Here is a 16,567-nt window from a genome sequence, read left to right as displayed (position 1 = left end):
TTCATGCAAGCACTACCTGGTACTGTTCTGTTCTTTTTATTAAGAATTAAGGACACAAATTACAGTGCCCAAAAGTCAGGAAGTGCCATTTGTTCCTTGCAACTTCCCCGGTTGCTGAAGAACCACAAGCTGCCGGACACCTGCAGCCAGAGCATGTTAAAAAATAAATGTCTTCCTGCCAGGCCACTGCAAAAGAACAAAATCACGGAATCCCTAGGGTTGGGAGGCACCTCTAGAGATGCTCTAGCCGGGGTAACCCAGAGCAGGTGACACAGGAGCGTGTCCAGATGAGTGTGGAATGTCCCCAGAGAGGGAGACTCCATTCCCTCCCCTGTCAGCTGTTCCAGTGCTCTGCCACCCTCTATGGAAAAAGGTTCTTCATCATGTTGAAATTAAACTTCTTGTGTTTCAGTTTATGGCCATTGCTCCTCGTCCTGTCGCTGGCCATCACTGAAAAGAGCCTGGCGCCATCTTTATGCCACCCCTTTAAAGATATTTATATGGATTATGAGATCCCCTCTCTGTCTTGCACAGCCAGAACCCTGCAGTCTCTCCTTGTAGCATTCCAGACCCCTCATCATCTTTGTTTCCCTGCGCTGGACCCTCTCCAGTAGCTCTTTGTCCTTCTCGTACTGAGGAGCCCAGACGGCGAGGCCCCCCTCACCCACGGCTGGCGAGTTTAGCACCAAGGCTCACACGGGATATTTCCAGAGCCGGCTCCTCACGGAGCTATGCTCACCGCTGCTGGAACACTCCCGTTCCCTCCGTGTGGGGAACAAGGACTCAGGATGGTTCCTAGGGCTGTGTGGGGCTGGGGCGGCCTCTCCCGCTGTGCCCAGGTGCCCTTGATGAGGCGGCCGGGGCCGGGCAGGACAGGACGGGCGGGGCATTAACCGGGCCGGGCCGGGCCGTAGCGGAGCGGGTCGGAGCCAGCATGGACGGGACGGGCGAGGAGCAGCAGTTGGCCGGAGGGCTAGGAATAGGTTGTGGTAAGGATATGGATGAGAGCAGGGGGATGAGTGATGCCGGCTCGCATTAATGGCCGGGGGGAGGCACCCGGCAATGAGCCTAATGAGCAGCGCCGGGGGAGGATAATCGCTCCTCAGCGATGTTATCTGGGCCCTCGTTAGCCTCCCTCAGCCCTGCCGTGTGCTGGCCCCGCGGCTGGCACTGATGGTTTCCCCGGCCCTTGTGTCCCCTGGCTTGTCGAAGCACCTGGCCGAGGGCAGGGGGATTTTTCTTTCCTTTGTGCCACACCGAGGGGCTCCCGCTGCCTCGGGGTTTCTCATTTGCGTCTTTCCTCTCTGTCCAGTTTTCCTCCTCCTCGTGTGGAGAGACCTCTGAAGCCGTTCCTTTTCCCCTGCCCTGTGTGTGTGTTCAGGGGGCTTGGTACAAAATGACCCAAACAACCCTAAAAACCTTGCAGTTTAAGTGATTGGCTTGTTCCGAGGAATGTTTAAGGAGGTGGCTGTGAGATGGAGAAAGGGGCTTGGCTTCCCGCAAGTGCACCAGGTGTTCCAGACTACCTATTCCTGATGTTCCCTCTCGGTTAAAATCCCTTCTACTTAACGTTCTGCTTGTCTAAAAGTAGGACAAAGTGATGTCCACTTTGGTCTCTGAATGATGTGAGAAAGGAGTGGTTTTTTAACTCCCTCTTTGTTAACCAGGAAGGCTCATCTCTCTCTCCAAACTTGCTTTTCTTTTCAACTCTTTTCCTTGGCAGTCCCGAATGGTTGTGAGGTCTTTGCCATCTGTCCTAGAAATAAAACATAGCAGTTTACATTCACTTGGAGGATTATTTCTGTAAAGAATATTAAACTCTCACGTGCCTATTTCTGCTACAAGGTACCCACGTAAGACCTGGACACTTATTTTGTGATGTAAATGCATACCGGGATTTGCATAGAAACAAGTAAAAACCCTGCTCAAATCATGTGAAAATACTCTTTTTTTTTTTTTTTCCCCCACATAATAAATGAAACAAGCTCAGATGTAACCAGGAGGATGGTGGAAAAAGACCAGAGACATCTTCTGCCTCATTCAGTTCTTGACCCTCCCCGTCAGGATATTTAATCTCATTTAACTGCAGTGGAAACTTGTTGCTGCTTAACAAAATCAAATTATTATAGCTGCATAGTTTCCTGCTTCTGTTTCTTTCCCCTGCAACTAATTTGGTTCTCTTAATCCTGTAAAAAGCAAATTAGATGCTCTTGGAGCAGCCTGCAGTCCCCTCATACTTCTATGAAGTTTCGTCTGCTTGGAATTGTGGGGCTCCTCCTTGATTAACACTTGTTTCAGAAAGAGACTTTGAGGCAGAAACAAATCCTTTATTTTGGCATTGTACTAATATATATCAAAAGCAGAGCACAGCGAAATGAAATTATTTTATCTTTTTCCCCAAAAAATTAAACTAGCAAGTTTCTCTGTTGTCACATGCTATTGAAATGCTGCCAACAGTCTGCTCAAGCTTTCTTCTCTCCAGACAGAGGCAAATACATGGGTTTGGGTTTATTATTCTACTTCCTATCTTATGAAACAATAACTTAAAAAAAAAAATTCAAGTAGCAGAAATCACACAGACTCACACATTCTGAGCCACTTGGGAGGTTTTTGGAACTTTTGGAAATGTATGTGCCAGCTGGGAAAGTATAAGGCTTTTGTATTGTTCTGATGCCTATTTCAATTATTTCTCTTGCTGTGTTCTCTCTGATCTGTCTTCTACTATTCAGTCTCTTATTGTAGCACAGTTTGTGGTTTTTGTTGAACTTAGTTAGACTTCTGTACCTAATTTTGTCCTTATCCCCCTATTTCATTCCCTATCTTGTAAGTCTGTTATTCAGAAGTGTGGTTGAAACTACAGAGAAATAATTTAAGGCAGTTATTAGAAGTTTGTACAATTAATGGGCTTTTTTTTGCTTAGCCAGCTTTGGTATGATAGAACTCTGTAAAAGTAAAAAAAGTGATGACATTTGTCAGGTAATCCCTGCTGACACAGTAGACCAGAATTTTGCTTCTGTCTTTCTTTTGCTCATTTTAGTAAGGTGACAGGCTCTTGCCAGGTCATTGATTTTTCTTCTGTTGCTTATTCCAGAGACCTGTGTTATCCCTGGGGCTGTTTTCCCACTACTGTATTTGTAATATGCAAGCTTCCCTTTATTCTCCATGTCTGGAATTACTCTCTTCTGTAGTTTACAGCTTGCTTTTAAAATGAGGTTTTTCTCATCACATGTTTGAATATCTCAATATTGACCATATCAGGTTCTTTGCTGTTGCTTTCCTGGCAACACCTGTCTTTATTTTGAGCTCTCTGGTTCTTGTCACTGTTGCGTTTTGTTGTGTGGACTTTTCCTTCCCCCATATCTGAAGCTCCTGATCCAGGCACATCTAGCTTAGGTAATGGGCCTGTGGGGTGGGGTTTGGGTTTTTTTTCCCCCATTTTTGCCTTGTAGAGTGCCAGGATGAGAAGGAGAACACGCTGCTGAATACAGAGCACTTTGTGGTGGATGCTGATGCTGTTGGTGGCCATGGTGCGGGGAGCAGTGTGCTACCTTCATTCCCAGGCACAGCCACACAAGAAAAAGTTGAAGATAACTTGGGAATAGAAGATAGGAACAGCTCTGTAAAGAAGGTGGAAGAAGATTTGGGATACAACACCCTGCAGGCAGCTGGGTCATCTTCCCAAGGCTCCATGGTCCTCGATGGCCAGCACGAATTTGCCTCAGCACGTGGGCAACCATCGGATTTCTGCAGTGACACAAAGGTTGGATTAGCACAGGAGCCCACAGGTCAGTCAGGGTCACAAGAGCACTCGGAGAGTGACTGCCCTGCTGGGACTGAAAAGGAGGCAAAGAAGGAACAAACTAAGAAAGCATCCATTGGAGTGGCTGGAGCTCCCTGCAGGCAGGAGGAGATGGGCCCAGCCCCTCAGCGATCCAGAGGTGCTCCAGCCAGCAATGCAGCTCAGAATTCCTACAAGGGCTCTTCAGTCCTGGAGTCCAGAGGCAGCTGTGATGTGGCCAAGGGAAAAACATCCTTACCTGTCAAGAAGAAGCAGCGCACCTTCTACAGTGCAGGTAGATCCCAGGGCACACACAGGCACACGGTGACACTTGTGGTGCCAGTGGAGCTTGGTGTTCCCTTCCCTGTTCTGCTCTGATATTGCACTGCACTCCACACCATTACATGTGTGAAGACTTCCATTAATAAAGGTAGCTGAGTGTCTTTCGTTTGAAGCATTGCTAGCAATGCTCTTTGCTTTTGAAACAGCAAAAGAAGATTTTTGTTTATTTTTGTAGTTTATTTTTAAAAAATCCATTATATTACTTGTGTATTTCTAAGGATAGTAAAAATACTATCTTTTTTTTTCTGTTTCCCTCTCTTGTTAATTTTTTTTCTTGTTTTCTTGTCACATGCATCCCATCTCTCTCTCTCTTTGGACAATGCATCATTTCTAGAGCAGCTAGAAGAGCTGGAGAAGATGTTCCAGGAAGACCACTACCCTGACAGTGAGAAGAGGAGGGAGATTGCAGCTGTGGTTGGTGTGACACCACAGCGTATCCTGGTAATGCCTGCTGTGTTCTATGCCTGTGGATTCTGTGCAGAACAGGGATGGGCAGGGACGGGGACATTGCCAGCGTTCCCATTTGTAGATGGTTTCTTCCCTGACTGCATTTCTTTCTTCCCATTTTTCAGGTCTGGTTTCAGAATCGCAGGGCAAAGTGGCGGAAATTGCAGAAGTTGAGTATAAAGGGCAACGAAAAATACCCAGCATCAGCTCTGTCATTCCCTTATGGAACAGAGGGCTATGGGTGAGGAACTTTCTCTGTTTTGACATTTCTCCACAACTGATACCTAAGAAATTAAGTATTTTCTTTTGCCATTTCCCCTTTACATTTAAACAGTGAAGAGTTGGCCTGAGTTGGATCTAGGTAGCCTGTCAGATTTCTGGGCAAATTGTGGTGGATCCTCTTAGAAGTCCTTTTGATTAACCTGTAGCAAATCAATCAAATTAATTATGAAATGAAACTGTTGAAATTTCCCTGGCTGAAATCATGTAGAGAGCAAGGGATGAGATGGAAAAGTTTATGAAATCACCTCTTCATTTTTAGTTTGTGTGAATGCATTGGCCAGGTGCTTTGGGTGTGCTTGGGGATTCTTTTAACCCAGTTCTCCCACCACTGCTTTCCATTTCTACCGATTTTCACTTGGTGATGGAAATGCTGCTTGCTTAGATCAGTCTTAGAAAGTCATGGACTTCTTTGGAGAAATACAAGGTAGCATCTTTCATATGTGAGCAGAAGACATTTATAGAGGGGAAAAAGGAATATGTGAGAGGATAGATGGTCTTTCAAGGGATGGGGAATGTGTGAGGGGAGAAATCAATCTCCATAGGGATGTATTTATGGCAATCTGGAGTGTCTTCTTATGAAGAAAACAATGAAAAGAAGAAAAATTAAAGTGAAAAATTGGAGAGCACCTTACTTCATTGCATTGTTCCTGCTGCCTGTCCTATACAAGTGACCTGTAGCTGCTTCCCCAAAGACTTCTGATACTGCATTTCTTACCCTTGTAGTCAGCCAGTGCTTTCCCTTTGCACCTGCTGGTGATGTAGAATCTGCCTCTTGTCAGATAGAAGAGTGCATGATTGGTCATAATGCCCTGCCTGTCCTCTGTGTCTGCTGCAGGGCACCTCCTCTGCCTGTGCCTCCATTGCCTGATGCTGCTGGAGACCAGCCTGCCCTGCTGGAAGGAGACCCTGGAGCTGGGAACTCCTCCAGCCTGCTCAGCACACACCCTGGATCCCCCACCTCTGCCTCAGGTGAGACCATGACCAGCACGAGTGTTTTGCACAGCTGCAGCATTAGCTGGTGGAGCTGGGAGGTTCCCAAATGCTTTAGGAAAAGCCCTGTCAGAGCCTTATGCCATCGGTGCAAAAAGTGACACCAGGTCACTCCACAGGCTGAGAAAGTTGGGGCAGTTCTGCCTGAAGGAGAAAAGGTTTTGTGGAGACGTCAGAGGAGCCTTCTGGCATCTGAAGGGGCCTACACGGAAGCTGTAGAGGGACTTTTCATCAGGAACTGTAGTGGTGGGATAAGAGGGAATGGCTTCAAACTCAAAGAGGGGAAATTTAGGTTAGATACTTAGAAGAAATTCTTTCCTATAAGGGTGGTGAGGCACTGGCACAGAGAAGCTGTGGCTGCCCCATCCCTGACAGTGTCCAAGGCCAGGTTGGATGGGGCTCTGAGCAGCCTGGGATAGTGGAAGGCATCCCTGCCCATGGTAGGGGGGTGGAATGAGGTTGTCCTTAAGGTCTCTTCCAGTGATTCTGTGATTGTAGGTATAGCAGCTCACTGCTGATTGAGTTTCTACCAGTTATGTACCAGCACCGTGGTGCCTCTGTGCTAATTCTGGAGACAGATTTGCAGTCCTTGTTTCTGTCTTAGCACAAGCCAGCAAGGAGTTCTTGGTTCTGATGTTCTCCGTGGCAGATACACATTCCCCGTATTCTGGTTTAGCTGGAAACGTTTGGCTACAGCCTGAGCCAAGTGAGCTGCATAAGGAAGGTTCACTCTTGTGAACTGCTGGTGTTGTAGAGACTCCATCAGGTATTCCACACCTTAAAACATCCAAATGGGCTTCCTTGGCTTCTCCAGGCTGGGCAGGTTTCCATTTTGTGCAAGATCTTGAGGGAGTGAGAGTAGCTGAGTTCCAAAGCTGAGGGCTGATTTTTAATCGCTGTTGCAGTGGACTTTTAAGTCAGTGGGGTGTGCTGTTCAACCAGTTTTCTACCTGAGCTGTGTTGAAAGATTGATGGCAATGAGAGAGAGAGGATTTGTCTAATTGTTGATTGATGTGTGCAGTCCAAGAGTATTCCCTAGAGTCAGGGGTGCTCCCTAAAAAGCATTTCCTAAATACGTTTGTTTTTCCAAGCTGGCACAATATGAAAAGATTTCCTAAGTGATGAGGACTCCACTACTTCCTTAGGGACGGATATCCCAAGCAGTAGATGTGCTGACATGTGGTACTGCTGTGTGTGTTTTGTTGCTACCCAGTATAATGAATTCTTTGGAATTTCATGCCATTATATCTGTCTCCTCGTTGTATTCTAAATATATCAGTATTTAGTTAACAGTATTAAGGGCAGTTCCTGAAACTAATTTTCTAAGAATTACTCAATGTTTTAGTAATGGTTTTACTTTAAAGGTATTTTGGTACAGTGGAAAGCAACTGAAAGATTGCATCAACAAGCTTAGAATGCTTCATGTGTTGCTAAGAGTATGTAATTGAGATACTTTCTTTATAACCTAATCTAGTACTTCTGTCATTTAAATTTGCTTGTCATCCTCTCAAGGCAAGGGTTTCTTTAGTCAATCCAATGACCTTTTTAAGCAATAGGACTGTAATTCAGTTAGTTCCAGTTTTTCCACTTCTTGCAACAGAGTAAATATGGTCAAAGTGTTTGAGTAATTCACTGCTCTCAGAGTGACGAAGTGGTGAAGTCTGTTGAGCCCTGTATTGGATAGAAACCAAGAATTTGTTTAAAGGAAACAAACCAAATATCCTCTGATTTCTATGCTTTAGGACCCTCTCCTGTTTCCGAAAGTAGCTCTGCAGACACACTATTTAGTCAGGAGAGAATATCAGGGAATCACAGAATGGTTTGTGTTGGGAGGGACCTTAAAGATCTTCTTCTTCCACCACCCCGCCATGAGCATGGACACCTTTCACTATCCCAGGTTGCTCAGAGCCCCAGCCTGGTCTGGAACACTTCCAGGGATGGGGCAGCCACAGCTTCTTTGGGCAACCTGTGCCACGGCCTCACAGGAAAGAAGTTCCTTCTAATACCCAGTCTAAACCTGCTCTCTGTCAGCATGAAGCCATTTGCCCTGTTAGATGTCTGTCAGAGAAATGAATTTTCATTCAGGGACATGATCTTGTGCTCTGCTTGCATTGAGACATTTCTTTCTGGGGGATCTGCACACTGGGATGCAGCTCTCCACGTGGAAAACGCAAGCAAATCTTTCTGATAGAAAAGAAAGATCCCATCTGAATTCTTGGTGCAATGTGTAAGGAAGAAAAAAGGGCAAATGTCCTCTGTGAGGGAAAAGACTGATACTACATGGAGAGAGTCCTTGTAGAAGAGAAATCTGCATGGCACAATCACCTGGAAAACTCCAGTTCCAGTTTTGCCTTGCTAGGTGCAGGAAAACACAGCTATGGGGAACGAAACTCACTTTTTTGTTGTTGTTTACCATTGCAAATTCAGACTTCTTCTCTTTAAGAATGAAAGCAAAAAATGAAAGAGAAGGAAAATGAAAGCAATCTTTCGTTTGAATCTGTTCAACTCCTTGTTCAGAAAAAAAAGCTTGCCTAGAAATAGAGCCACCCATGTTTTCTCTATTAGGATATCTCAGAAAATGAAGGAAACAAAACCTGGATAGGATAAAATCCAAATTAACAGGAGCAAAACAGAAGAGGAAACAGATGAATATAAAAAGTTTTCAATTTACAAGGCAAAACCAATTGCTTAGTAGTGTCCCTTGTGGAAACAGCTCATGGATGGTGTCAGCAAAAGCCTTTGTGATCTGTGCATCGTGATGCATTTGGGCCCACAGTGTGACCTGCTGGAATGGCTATTCAGGTGCTTTTCTTTTTAACCACTTTCAGCAGGACAAGAAAATTATTTAAGTGCATGAGACCTTTGCAGAGTGTTCAGTGCTGCAATTTTCATTGTTTTTCCTTGCTGTACCCAGTACTGTCTGTTGGTTTGTGGGTTTGCTGGGTTTTTTGATGTTTCCACCAGTTCTCCAAACAAGCTGATTAAAAATGTCAGTGAGTTGTATTTGAGATGTCTGCTGGCAGTTATGGCTTCTGATTTGGATATAGTAGCCACACTACTTTGCCTTTTTAGAGCCTTTTGTGCCTCAAAAACTTCAAATTTGGGCTTGCTTTGATCTTAGAAATGTTTTGTTGTTGTTTTTACTTTGCTAGACAGCATGATTGAAATTGTTTTGTTTTTTGTTGTTTTTTTTTTTACACTGGCAGTTATTTGAAGCTTTTCTTGGCCTTCTGAGATTTCTTACAGATACATGTATATCTGTGATTCATTGGCTTATGTTTTCTTTGGAGTTCCTTTTTGTGCCTCTGGTTTGTGGGAGGAGATTTTTCTGCCCCACTGGTGCTTCTGCAGGAAATCCTTTTTTCAGATATCTGCCTTGCTGAGGACACCTGTCAGGAGCCCAACCTGGTAACTCTTAAGCAAAGGTGATTAAATTCACTGGCAGAGATGGGATTGTAATGGAAATCTAGGGAGCAATTGGATGAATCTGGATATGGTCTGTCAAAGAACAATAAATAAATGACAAGCTCCAATGACTTCACTTATAGAACTCTGGCTTCCAAACAAATTTGGAACAAATTCCTTTTCTCACAATTTCAAGATGAGGATGAATCTATCAAAAGCTTTGTTATGGTCCTTGATGTTCCAGTAAAGACTGGAAACAGAATAACCATTCTAGAGTTAAGTCAAGTGTAGTGCCAGGACTGGTTCAGAGATCTGAAGCTGTAAATTATTAAATTGCTCTCCAAAAATTCCCAAGATTGTCTCATGGACTGAGAACCCAGAAGTAATGGAAGCAAGAAATAAAAATCCTGCTGTTACATTCCCGTGTTCACTGGAAAGCCTTTTGAGGTTCTCTCTCTCTCTACATCAGTGTCAGGAAAAGCCACAGAATTGTACAATATAAGTATTATCTCAAGGCAGGGGTCAAAATTCTTCATAGAGCAACTCTGCAATCTTCTGTAGATATGTCAGATTCAGCAGATATGACTTCTCTGGGAATTGTTTATTCTTACTGCATTTGTGACTTTATTTAGAAGACACAATTTCAGTGTATCTTTGAAAGGACAGAGAAGCAGAACTGACTTTAGAAAAGGCTGAACCAGCTCTTTGGAGATTGAGGGTGCTGTCTCATACTCTCATTGCCTGGGGGTCTTACTGCTATGATCCACAAAGATTATTTGCACTGAGCATTTAAAATATTAAAAAAAAAATCTTAGTAGGTATGAAAGTGGGTTTAGAAGTGATTTCCTGGGCTGCTTGTGTTCATCGTGAGGAAGAGCAGGGCCATCTGCAGAACAGCTCTCATTACTGAACTGGAGTTTTACCTGGATATAGATTGCTTTTCAGGTAAGTTGTGCCCTCCCCATGGCTGCTGTTCCATAATGTTTGTGTGAACATTCTGGGGCACAATGGTCAGGAGAACCAGTGCTAAAGAAGGATTAAAAAAAATCAGAAGAAATCTTCAGTTTCATTTCTGGCTAAGCCAAAACGCAGGAATGTGACAGGTACATCTGAGTTGCAGCCTGGCATGGATAAATAGTGTGTTCAAACAGAAAAAATAAACCACTGAGAACTGCCTGGGCATGTGAATGTTTTAGAGACACCATCCTAGATCTTGCTTCAGTTTTCTGACTGAGCCCAAAATGAGGGCTATTGAAAACCTGAAAAGCTTTCATTGAAATACTGTGATTCCTTCTCTTCATGGCTGCAGAAAGTTAGAAAGAGCAGAATGTGGGAAGATGAGGCACAAAACTGCCCAGCACACTGGGGAATCTGAGAAACAGTGCTGCAAGATGTTGAAGTAAAAACTCCTCATCAGCTCTCAGGATATGCATTCCAAAATTCTCTAAAGGCTGCTAATACTTGTTGTGGCATCTTTATGTTTAGGTTTGTGTTTAAGGCCTTTGAGTTACACCTGGTGGAGTGCATTTGATGTTATTCTCTATGCCTGCAAGGGTGAAGTGCAGCTGCGGACTTCCCCTGTGTGGGAGAGCTTCACCTGAGGAGCTGGTGATATTTTCTCTTCTCTTCCTCATCCTTGTGCTGGTTCAGCCTGGCTAGACTGGAGAAATCACTGCATCTTCCTGCACATGTGATGGCTACATTTGTGAAGAGAGAAACCATTTGCTAATTGCCACAGTAAGAGAGAAGCTTATTTTCTTGCACCATGCCCAAGCTTCTTGAGCTTCATGTATAATTGTCACTTGGGATCACAAGCATATCTGATTCTGACCTTTAATTTCCTCTATTGTCCTCTTTCTACAGAGGCTGTTCTGTAGGAAACTGTTCCTCTCTCCTTTTCCAGCAGTGACTGAGGAGACAGGTCACCAAACAAGATTCTAGCAACCAAAAGATGTTGGTTTCCTTTTCTGTCTCCCATCTTCTTTTTCCCAAGGACCTTCAGCTGCCATTTCTACTTTTTTGATTTTTGTTTTTGGCATGACTCATCAGAGGCCAAACCAGGAGAGAAAATCTGTTTCAAAACAGCCAAGACTGTGGATTTGTAAAGGCACAGTTTTGTTTCTTTCAAAGCATATTCATTTTTTCAAAAGGGTGATCTGTGCAGCTTTCTACTGATCCCAGAGGACAGTAGAAATGGAAGATGACTGGGGGATTGTTCCTGACTCTTTTCCAAGAAGTACTTTGCTTCATTTGGCTGCCTTCTTGAGAGCTGGATAAAGATAGTATGCAGAGACTGAAATCACAAAGGTAATTTTATTTAACCAATAAGCATCATCCTGTGTTCCAGAGAGCTTGCTGCTACTCCCTTTTGCTTCTCAACAGCAGTGCTGGTACTCATTTGCTTTTAATCTCATCATTTAACGTCCACTCTTTCGCTGGCATCTTGCTTTTCTTGCTCCTCTTTTCATTCCCTCTGGTTGCTCCTGCACATTCCCAGTGCGACAAGCACAGTGTGACAGTCTCTGTTTCATTCACAGCCTCCTCGGTGGCAGGAATGGTGGCACCCTGTGAAGCACAAGCTCAGAGCAAGGCGCTGCCGCAGCTGCACTTCAATTCCAGCGGCGTGGAGTGCCTCCCTAGTTTCTCCAGCCCTCCTCCCATCCGCAGGGCCAGCCTGCCGCTCAGCCTGGCCTTCAACCCGCACGGCCACAATGTTCCCCTGATGCTGGACCCGCCCAGCAGCCAATGCAGCTTGGCCAGTCAGGAAAATGGCTCCAGGGAAGCCTTCTCTTACGGCGTCCAGAACCAAGGGTAGGAGCAGATGAGAGTGTCTTTGAGGGAGGTGAAAAAGCGACCCCGGGTAGAAGCCCTGGGAGGGTGAATGTGGGACAGGGGATGAGGAATTAGGTGGGAGGATTAATGAAAAGTGAGATGCAGATGTGACAATATCCTTTAAAGGATGTGTGAAAAACTGTATAATGTGTATAATAGGACAGGGTGCCTGCTATGAGACAGGTGCTACCTGTACTCAGTGTGCTCTCAGGATTGTATTCCTGTCAAGTGAAAGTGAGGCTGTTCCAAGTTTTGGGGTGGGCTTTGGAGAGTGGGAAAATAATCCCCACTAATACTAATTGCAAAAGAATCTTGCTGTAAAAGCTCTTCTTCGCTCAAGTGGCTTTTGTTGCCTTTGTCCTGTGCCTGGCATTTGAGAGGAAGGCTTGGCAATAAAACAGTTGTTAATTGGACAACAATTAGCTGCTGACTGTCCTTTAATCTTTGGATTGCCTCTCTCCTTGCTCTCTGCAGCTTCAGTTCACCAGTTTCCTGTCCTTACCCCGAGCAGCTGGAGCCTACAGACAGCCTGGAGGCCACCTACTGTCAGTACAGCATCCAGGGGGGAATCTGTCAGCTTTCCCAGTTCTGTCACCAAGGTCACCTGGCCAGCAATATGTTCTCCAGTGACCACCTTCCTCCTCCAACACCCCTGGAGTCCCATCCACCTTTCCCAGACTTACCTGACAACAGTGGAGCCATATCCTATGGAGCCACACAAGACTATGTACAAAACCACACGGGGGGACCACTAATGGCGCAGCAGCCAAATGGCAATTCAGGTAAATTTCTGAAATATTTTGGCATCCTGCTCCTCTGCAGTAACTAAATAATACCCTGAAACATTCGACATGATCAGTGGATTCACTGATGGCTGTGGCACAAAGAAGGAACATCCACGTACCTACACAAATCTGTAGATGTCCCCATCTTTTTTTTTTCACTTAATTTGCGTGTATGCTTGGTTTTTTCAAAAGTACTGAGTGACCCATTCATTTGAATCAAAAGTTACTACCCAAACTGCTGCACACATCAGGAAGAGGATTAAATGTGTCAGATAGTGCAGAGGTTTTGTCTGGACTGGAGAAGTAACTTTCCTTTTCCAAGAGTGTCTTGTTGTGTACACAATCAGCCCTTTGTTGCATGTGGTGGGAGTCAAGGGTGCAAAGTGGAAAAGGTGCCACAGCAGATGCGATAGTTGGAGATAATGAGGAAAAACAGCCTTCTCGCTGTTTGGCTTCTGCAGAAACCAGCTTGAAATCATGTTACTTATCATAGGGTAGTGCAAGAGAAGAGAGACAGGAACCAACAGAGTATGAACATAGATTCTTCCTCTGACTTGAATTTGCAACAGCACTGAGATGAAGGCACACTAGCATAATTTTCTGAAAAAAAAAACAAAACAAAAGCAAACAGACAGAAAACCTAGGTAAAAATGACATTGTTGATCTCCTTGTTTTGAGTCTGGGCTTTGTATTTTGAAGTTATTCAAGCCCAAGTATAGTCAAATGACAAATTGTTGTATTTAATTAATTTGGACTGACAGGTTTGTTAAATTAAGGTCACACTCCAAAAGCTCCATCCCTTGTCTTACGACATGAGAGAACAAAGAGGTTTAGCCCACAGATGCTACTGCTGGTTTTGTACCAGTTCTGTGGACCTTGTCAGGGAGGGAAGTCTCAGTCTGACTCACATCAGGCTGCAAGCTGGCTTCTGTCCCCACTCCTCACAGCTGACATTGTGCAGGACAGGTTGGCAGCACCCATGCTATCAAACGCACTTGGCCCTGGCTCCCTGCTCTAGTTCCAAGGCATAATTATTCTTTTCTGTGGTTTTTCAGTCTGAAGTGCCAGAAATAATGAGAGGGCTGTGTCCCAGACTGCATCAGATGAGATGTTTTTTCTAGCTTGATGCACAAGTGTGTATTGCATTCCTTGGGGCATGTTGTATGGGCATCAAGGGGTGTATAAAGGTGCAAGCTGGTGAAGTTGGAAGGTTGTTGAAGGAACAGAGGCAGTTGATATTCTCTTACTCCATACTTCTGTCCAGAGCACAATCAAAAGTAAATGGCTTTTCTGTTGTGCAGTGAGGATGACCAAATTCACAGAATCATAGAATCTTGGAATGGCTTGGTTTGGAAGGGACCTTAATTCTCATCCAGTTCCAGCCCTCTGCTATGGACAGGGACACCTTCCATTAGACCAGGTTCCTCAGAGCCCCATTAAACCTGGTCTTGAACACTTCCAGAGATGGGGCAGCCACAACTCCTCTGAATTCCAATACCTTACCACCCTCACAAGGGAGGCATTTCTTCCTGAAAAGGTTCCAGGTTTCCTAAAGTGCAGGGCTGGAAACCAGTCTGTCAGTGCAGACACACCGAGTCTTACATCAGCACATAAACAAGTGAGCAGCCTAGTTGACTTACCAATATTAATTAACAAAACATTTCTACTTCCTGGTTTGCAGCTTTTATAAATAAAAAAAGTGAAAGTGAAGATTAAGCATCCATCTTATGCCTGGCAGAGCTAACTTGGAAAATGGGAATAGAAAAAAATACTGGAGGGGGGAAAATGATAATCTCTACTATCATTGCATACGCTCAGGATCAGTGCTGAGTGGCATGGATTTTTTTTAGATTATAAAAATGCTATGAGCTTCCTAAGCTTTTCTTCCTAAGAACCATGCTTTGGTTAAATACATTGGAAGTACAATGTAAAGAGCAAAGTGATCCTTGATGTGTGTGTGGTGTCTGCTGCAGTGCTGTGTTTGCACTGAGCAAAGCACAACACACACTTCTTGTATGTAGACGTGTTTCCATTATTTTCATTATTCTTCTTTTCTTGGTGGCTTTTCCCTCAGCAGACATCCCTGCCTATCCAGCTGTCCCCTGGAATGATTTCTACGTGCAGGGAGCTCCTTTCTCCAATCAGTTGCATTCCGAAATGCCTTATTCTAGCATGGCAGGAGGACAGTACTTCACAGAGCCATATCTCCTTCAAGTGTCCAATGGAACAGAACTGGAATCCATGCCACAGACGGGAAAACAAAAGGGAGTGACACTACCAGAGATAAGTTCCTACCAGAGCTACCAAACAGAGCCAGAGTTGGCAGCACCCACTGAAAAAAAGGATGTAGAGAACAGCAGCAAGAAAGGAGAAACTGTTGTTGGTAACCAGCTGATTGTTTTCTTGCAGAAGGAGGGGGGAAAGAAAAGAGTTCTAAGACAGCAGTAGCTCTCCTGAATGCAGGATGGAAAGCGTGGCATTATTTTTTTGTGAGCTGCTGCCTGTGGCAGGTCCCATCATCCTATACCTATCCTATACCTAGTTCTTAGATCCGTCTGTTTTTGGGAATGGGGACAGAAAAGTCAGTAAAATAGATGGCAAAGTTCTGTGTTTCCTCAGACATCATCTGTTGTGAGCTGTATGGCTACACAGAACTGATTATTTCTAAGATTTCCAGAGGCATAGACACCTCTCTTCAGGGCTGAACTTCACCAAGAAGGGAGAAGGGGAGGGGAGAGTTTTCTGTTTGGAGTCTAAGGCTTTTATCTTGGAAACAGAATTACCTTACTCTAGAATTGTTGAAAGGTGTCATATGCCATAAATATTCTTTGGAAGGGTGTCTGTGTGAGGGATGTGTATCTAATTTTGAGATATAAAACATTTGAAAAATTCAGTGTATTTTGTGTCACATTTCCTTATGAATCTGTTTGGGTTTTTGTGCAGAAACTAAAGAAGAAACCAATGACTGATGCTGCAATCTGAGAAAAAAAAGGAAGAGGAAAAATGCTGCAATCTGAGGGAAAAAAAAAGGAAGAGGAAGAATTGCTGTTTTAAACTCTGCAAAATAAGAAGAGTCAAAAAAAGATAAGAATGATATTATTTGCAGCAGATGCACTTTTTTTTTTTTGTTATTTTTTTTTTCTTGTTGCCATGATTGTTCTTCTTGCTGAAGAAAGAAGCAGGGATATTTCACTCAATAAAAGTTTCTGCTCTGTCTTTTTTTTTTTTTTTTTTTTTTTTTTTTTGCTTCACTCCTTGTTTACTTGTTTATTCTTCTTAACTAATTCTAATCTTGACCAGCCCTCAGACAAGAAAGAGCTGATACAGGAACCAGAATCCTATTGGTAAAAATTCCAGATCATGCAAGTATCAGAAGGTCTGGCTGCTGTCCTGGAATACATAGGAAGAGAAGCCAGGAGGAATAAGATACATACAAAGCAGGAGGAGAACCTCCAGCAACTACACCTGATTTTAGGGACTCCAGACAGCAAAAGAAATGTCGCTGGAAGTCCACCAGTGATTCGGTGTTTGCTAGCCTTGAATTACTTCTAAAAAATTATTTTCATTGTAAAACTATAACAATAAAACTATAACAATAAACAGCAGCAAGACTATAATTGCTGACAGTGTAAGCAGGTCCCTGTCTATTATTAATTTCTTTAGCATCCCATTTGAATTGATCTCTTAGAACTTGGCTTGATCGTCT

General features: G+C 44.0%; 1 protein-coding gene across 1 annotated transcript; it reads left to right on the top strand.

The window, feature by feature from the left end:
- The first annotated feature begins 934 nt into the window (after positions 1-934).
- On the top strand, positions 935-16,100 carry NOBOX (NOBOX oogenesis homeobox). Its single transcript, XM_088166052.1, has 9 exons — positions 935-989; positions 3,450-4,073; positions 4,455-4,561; positions 4,693-4,778; positions 5,685-5,818; positions 11,782-12,055; positions 12,551-12,858; positions 14,936-15,240; positions 15,805-16,100. Exons 1-9 carry the CDS (start codon positions 935-937, stop codon positions 15,841-15,843), a joined length of 1,932 nt encoding a protein of 643 aa, XP_088022178.1. The 3' UTR covers positions 15,844-16,100.
- The last annotated feature ends 467 nt before the right edge of the window (positions 16,101-16,567 follow it).

The sequence above is a fragment of the Sturnus vulgaris genome, chromosome 5, assembly GCF_052056855.1.
Source record: "Sturnus vulgaris isolate bStuVul1 chromosome 5, bStuVul1.hap1, whole genome shotgun sequence".
Taxonomy (NCBI): Eukaryota; Metazoa; Chordata; class Aves; order Passeriformes; family Sturnidae; genus Sturnus; species Sturnus vulgaris.
Note: the sequence above shows the minus strand (reverse complement) of the source record. Positions and strands in the feature narration are given on the sequence as shown.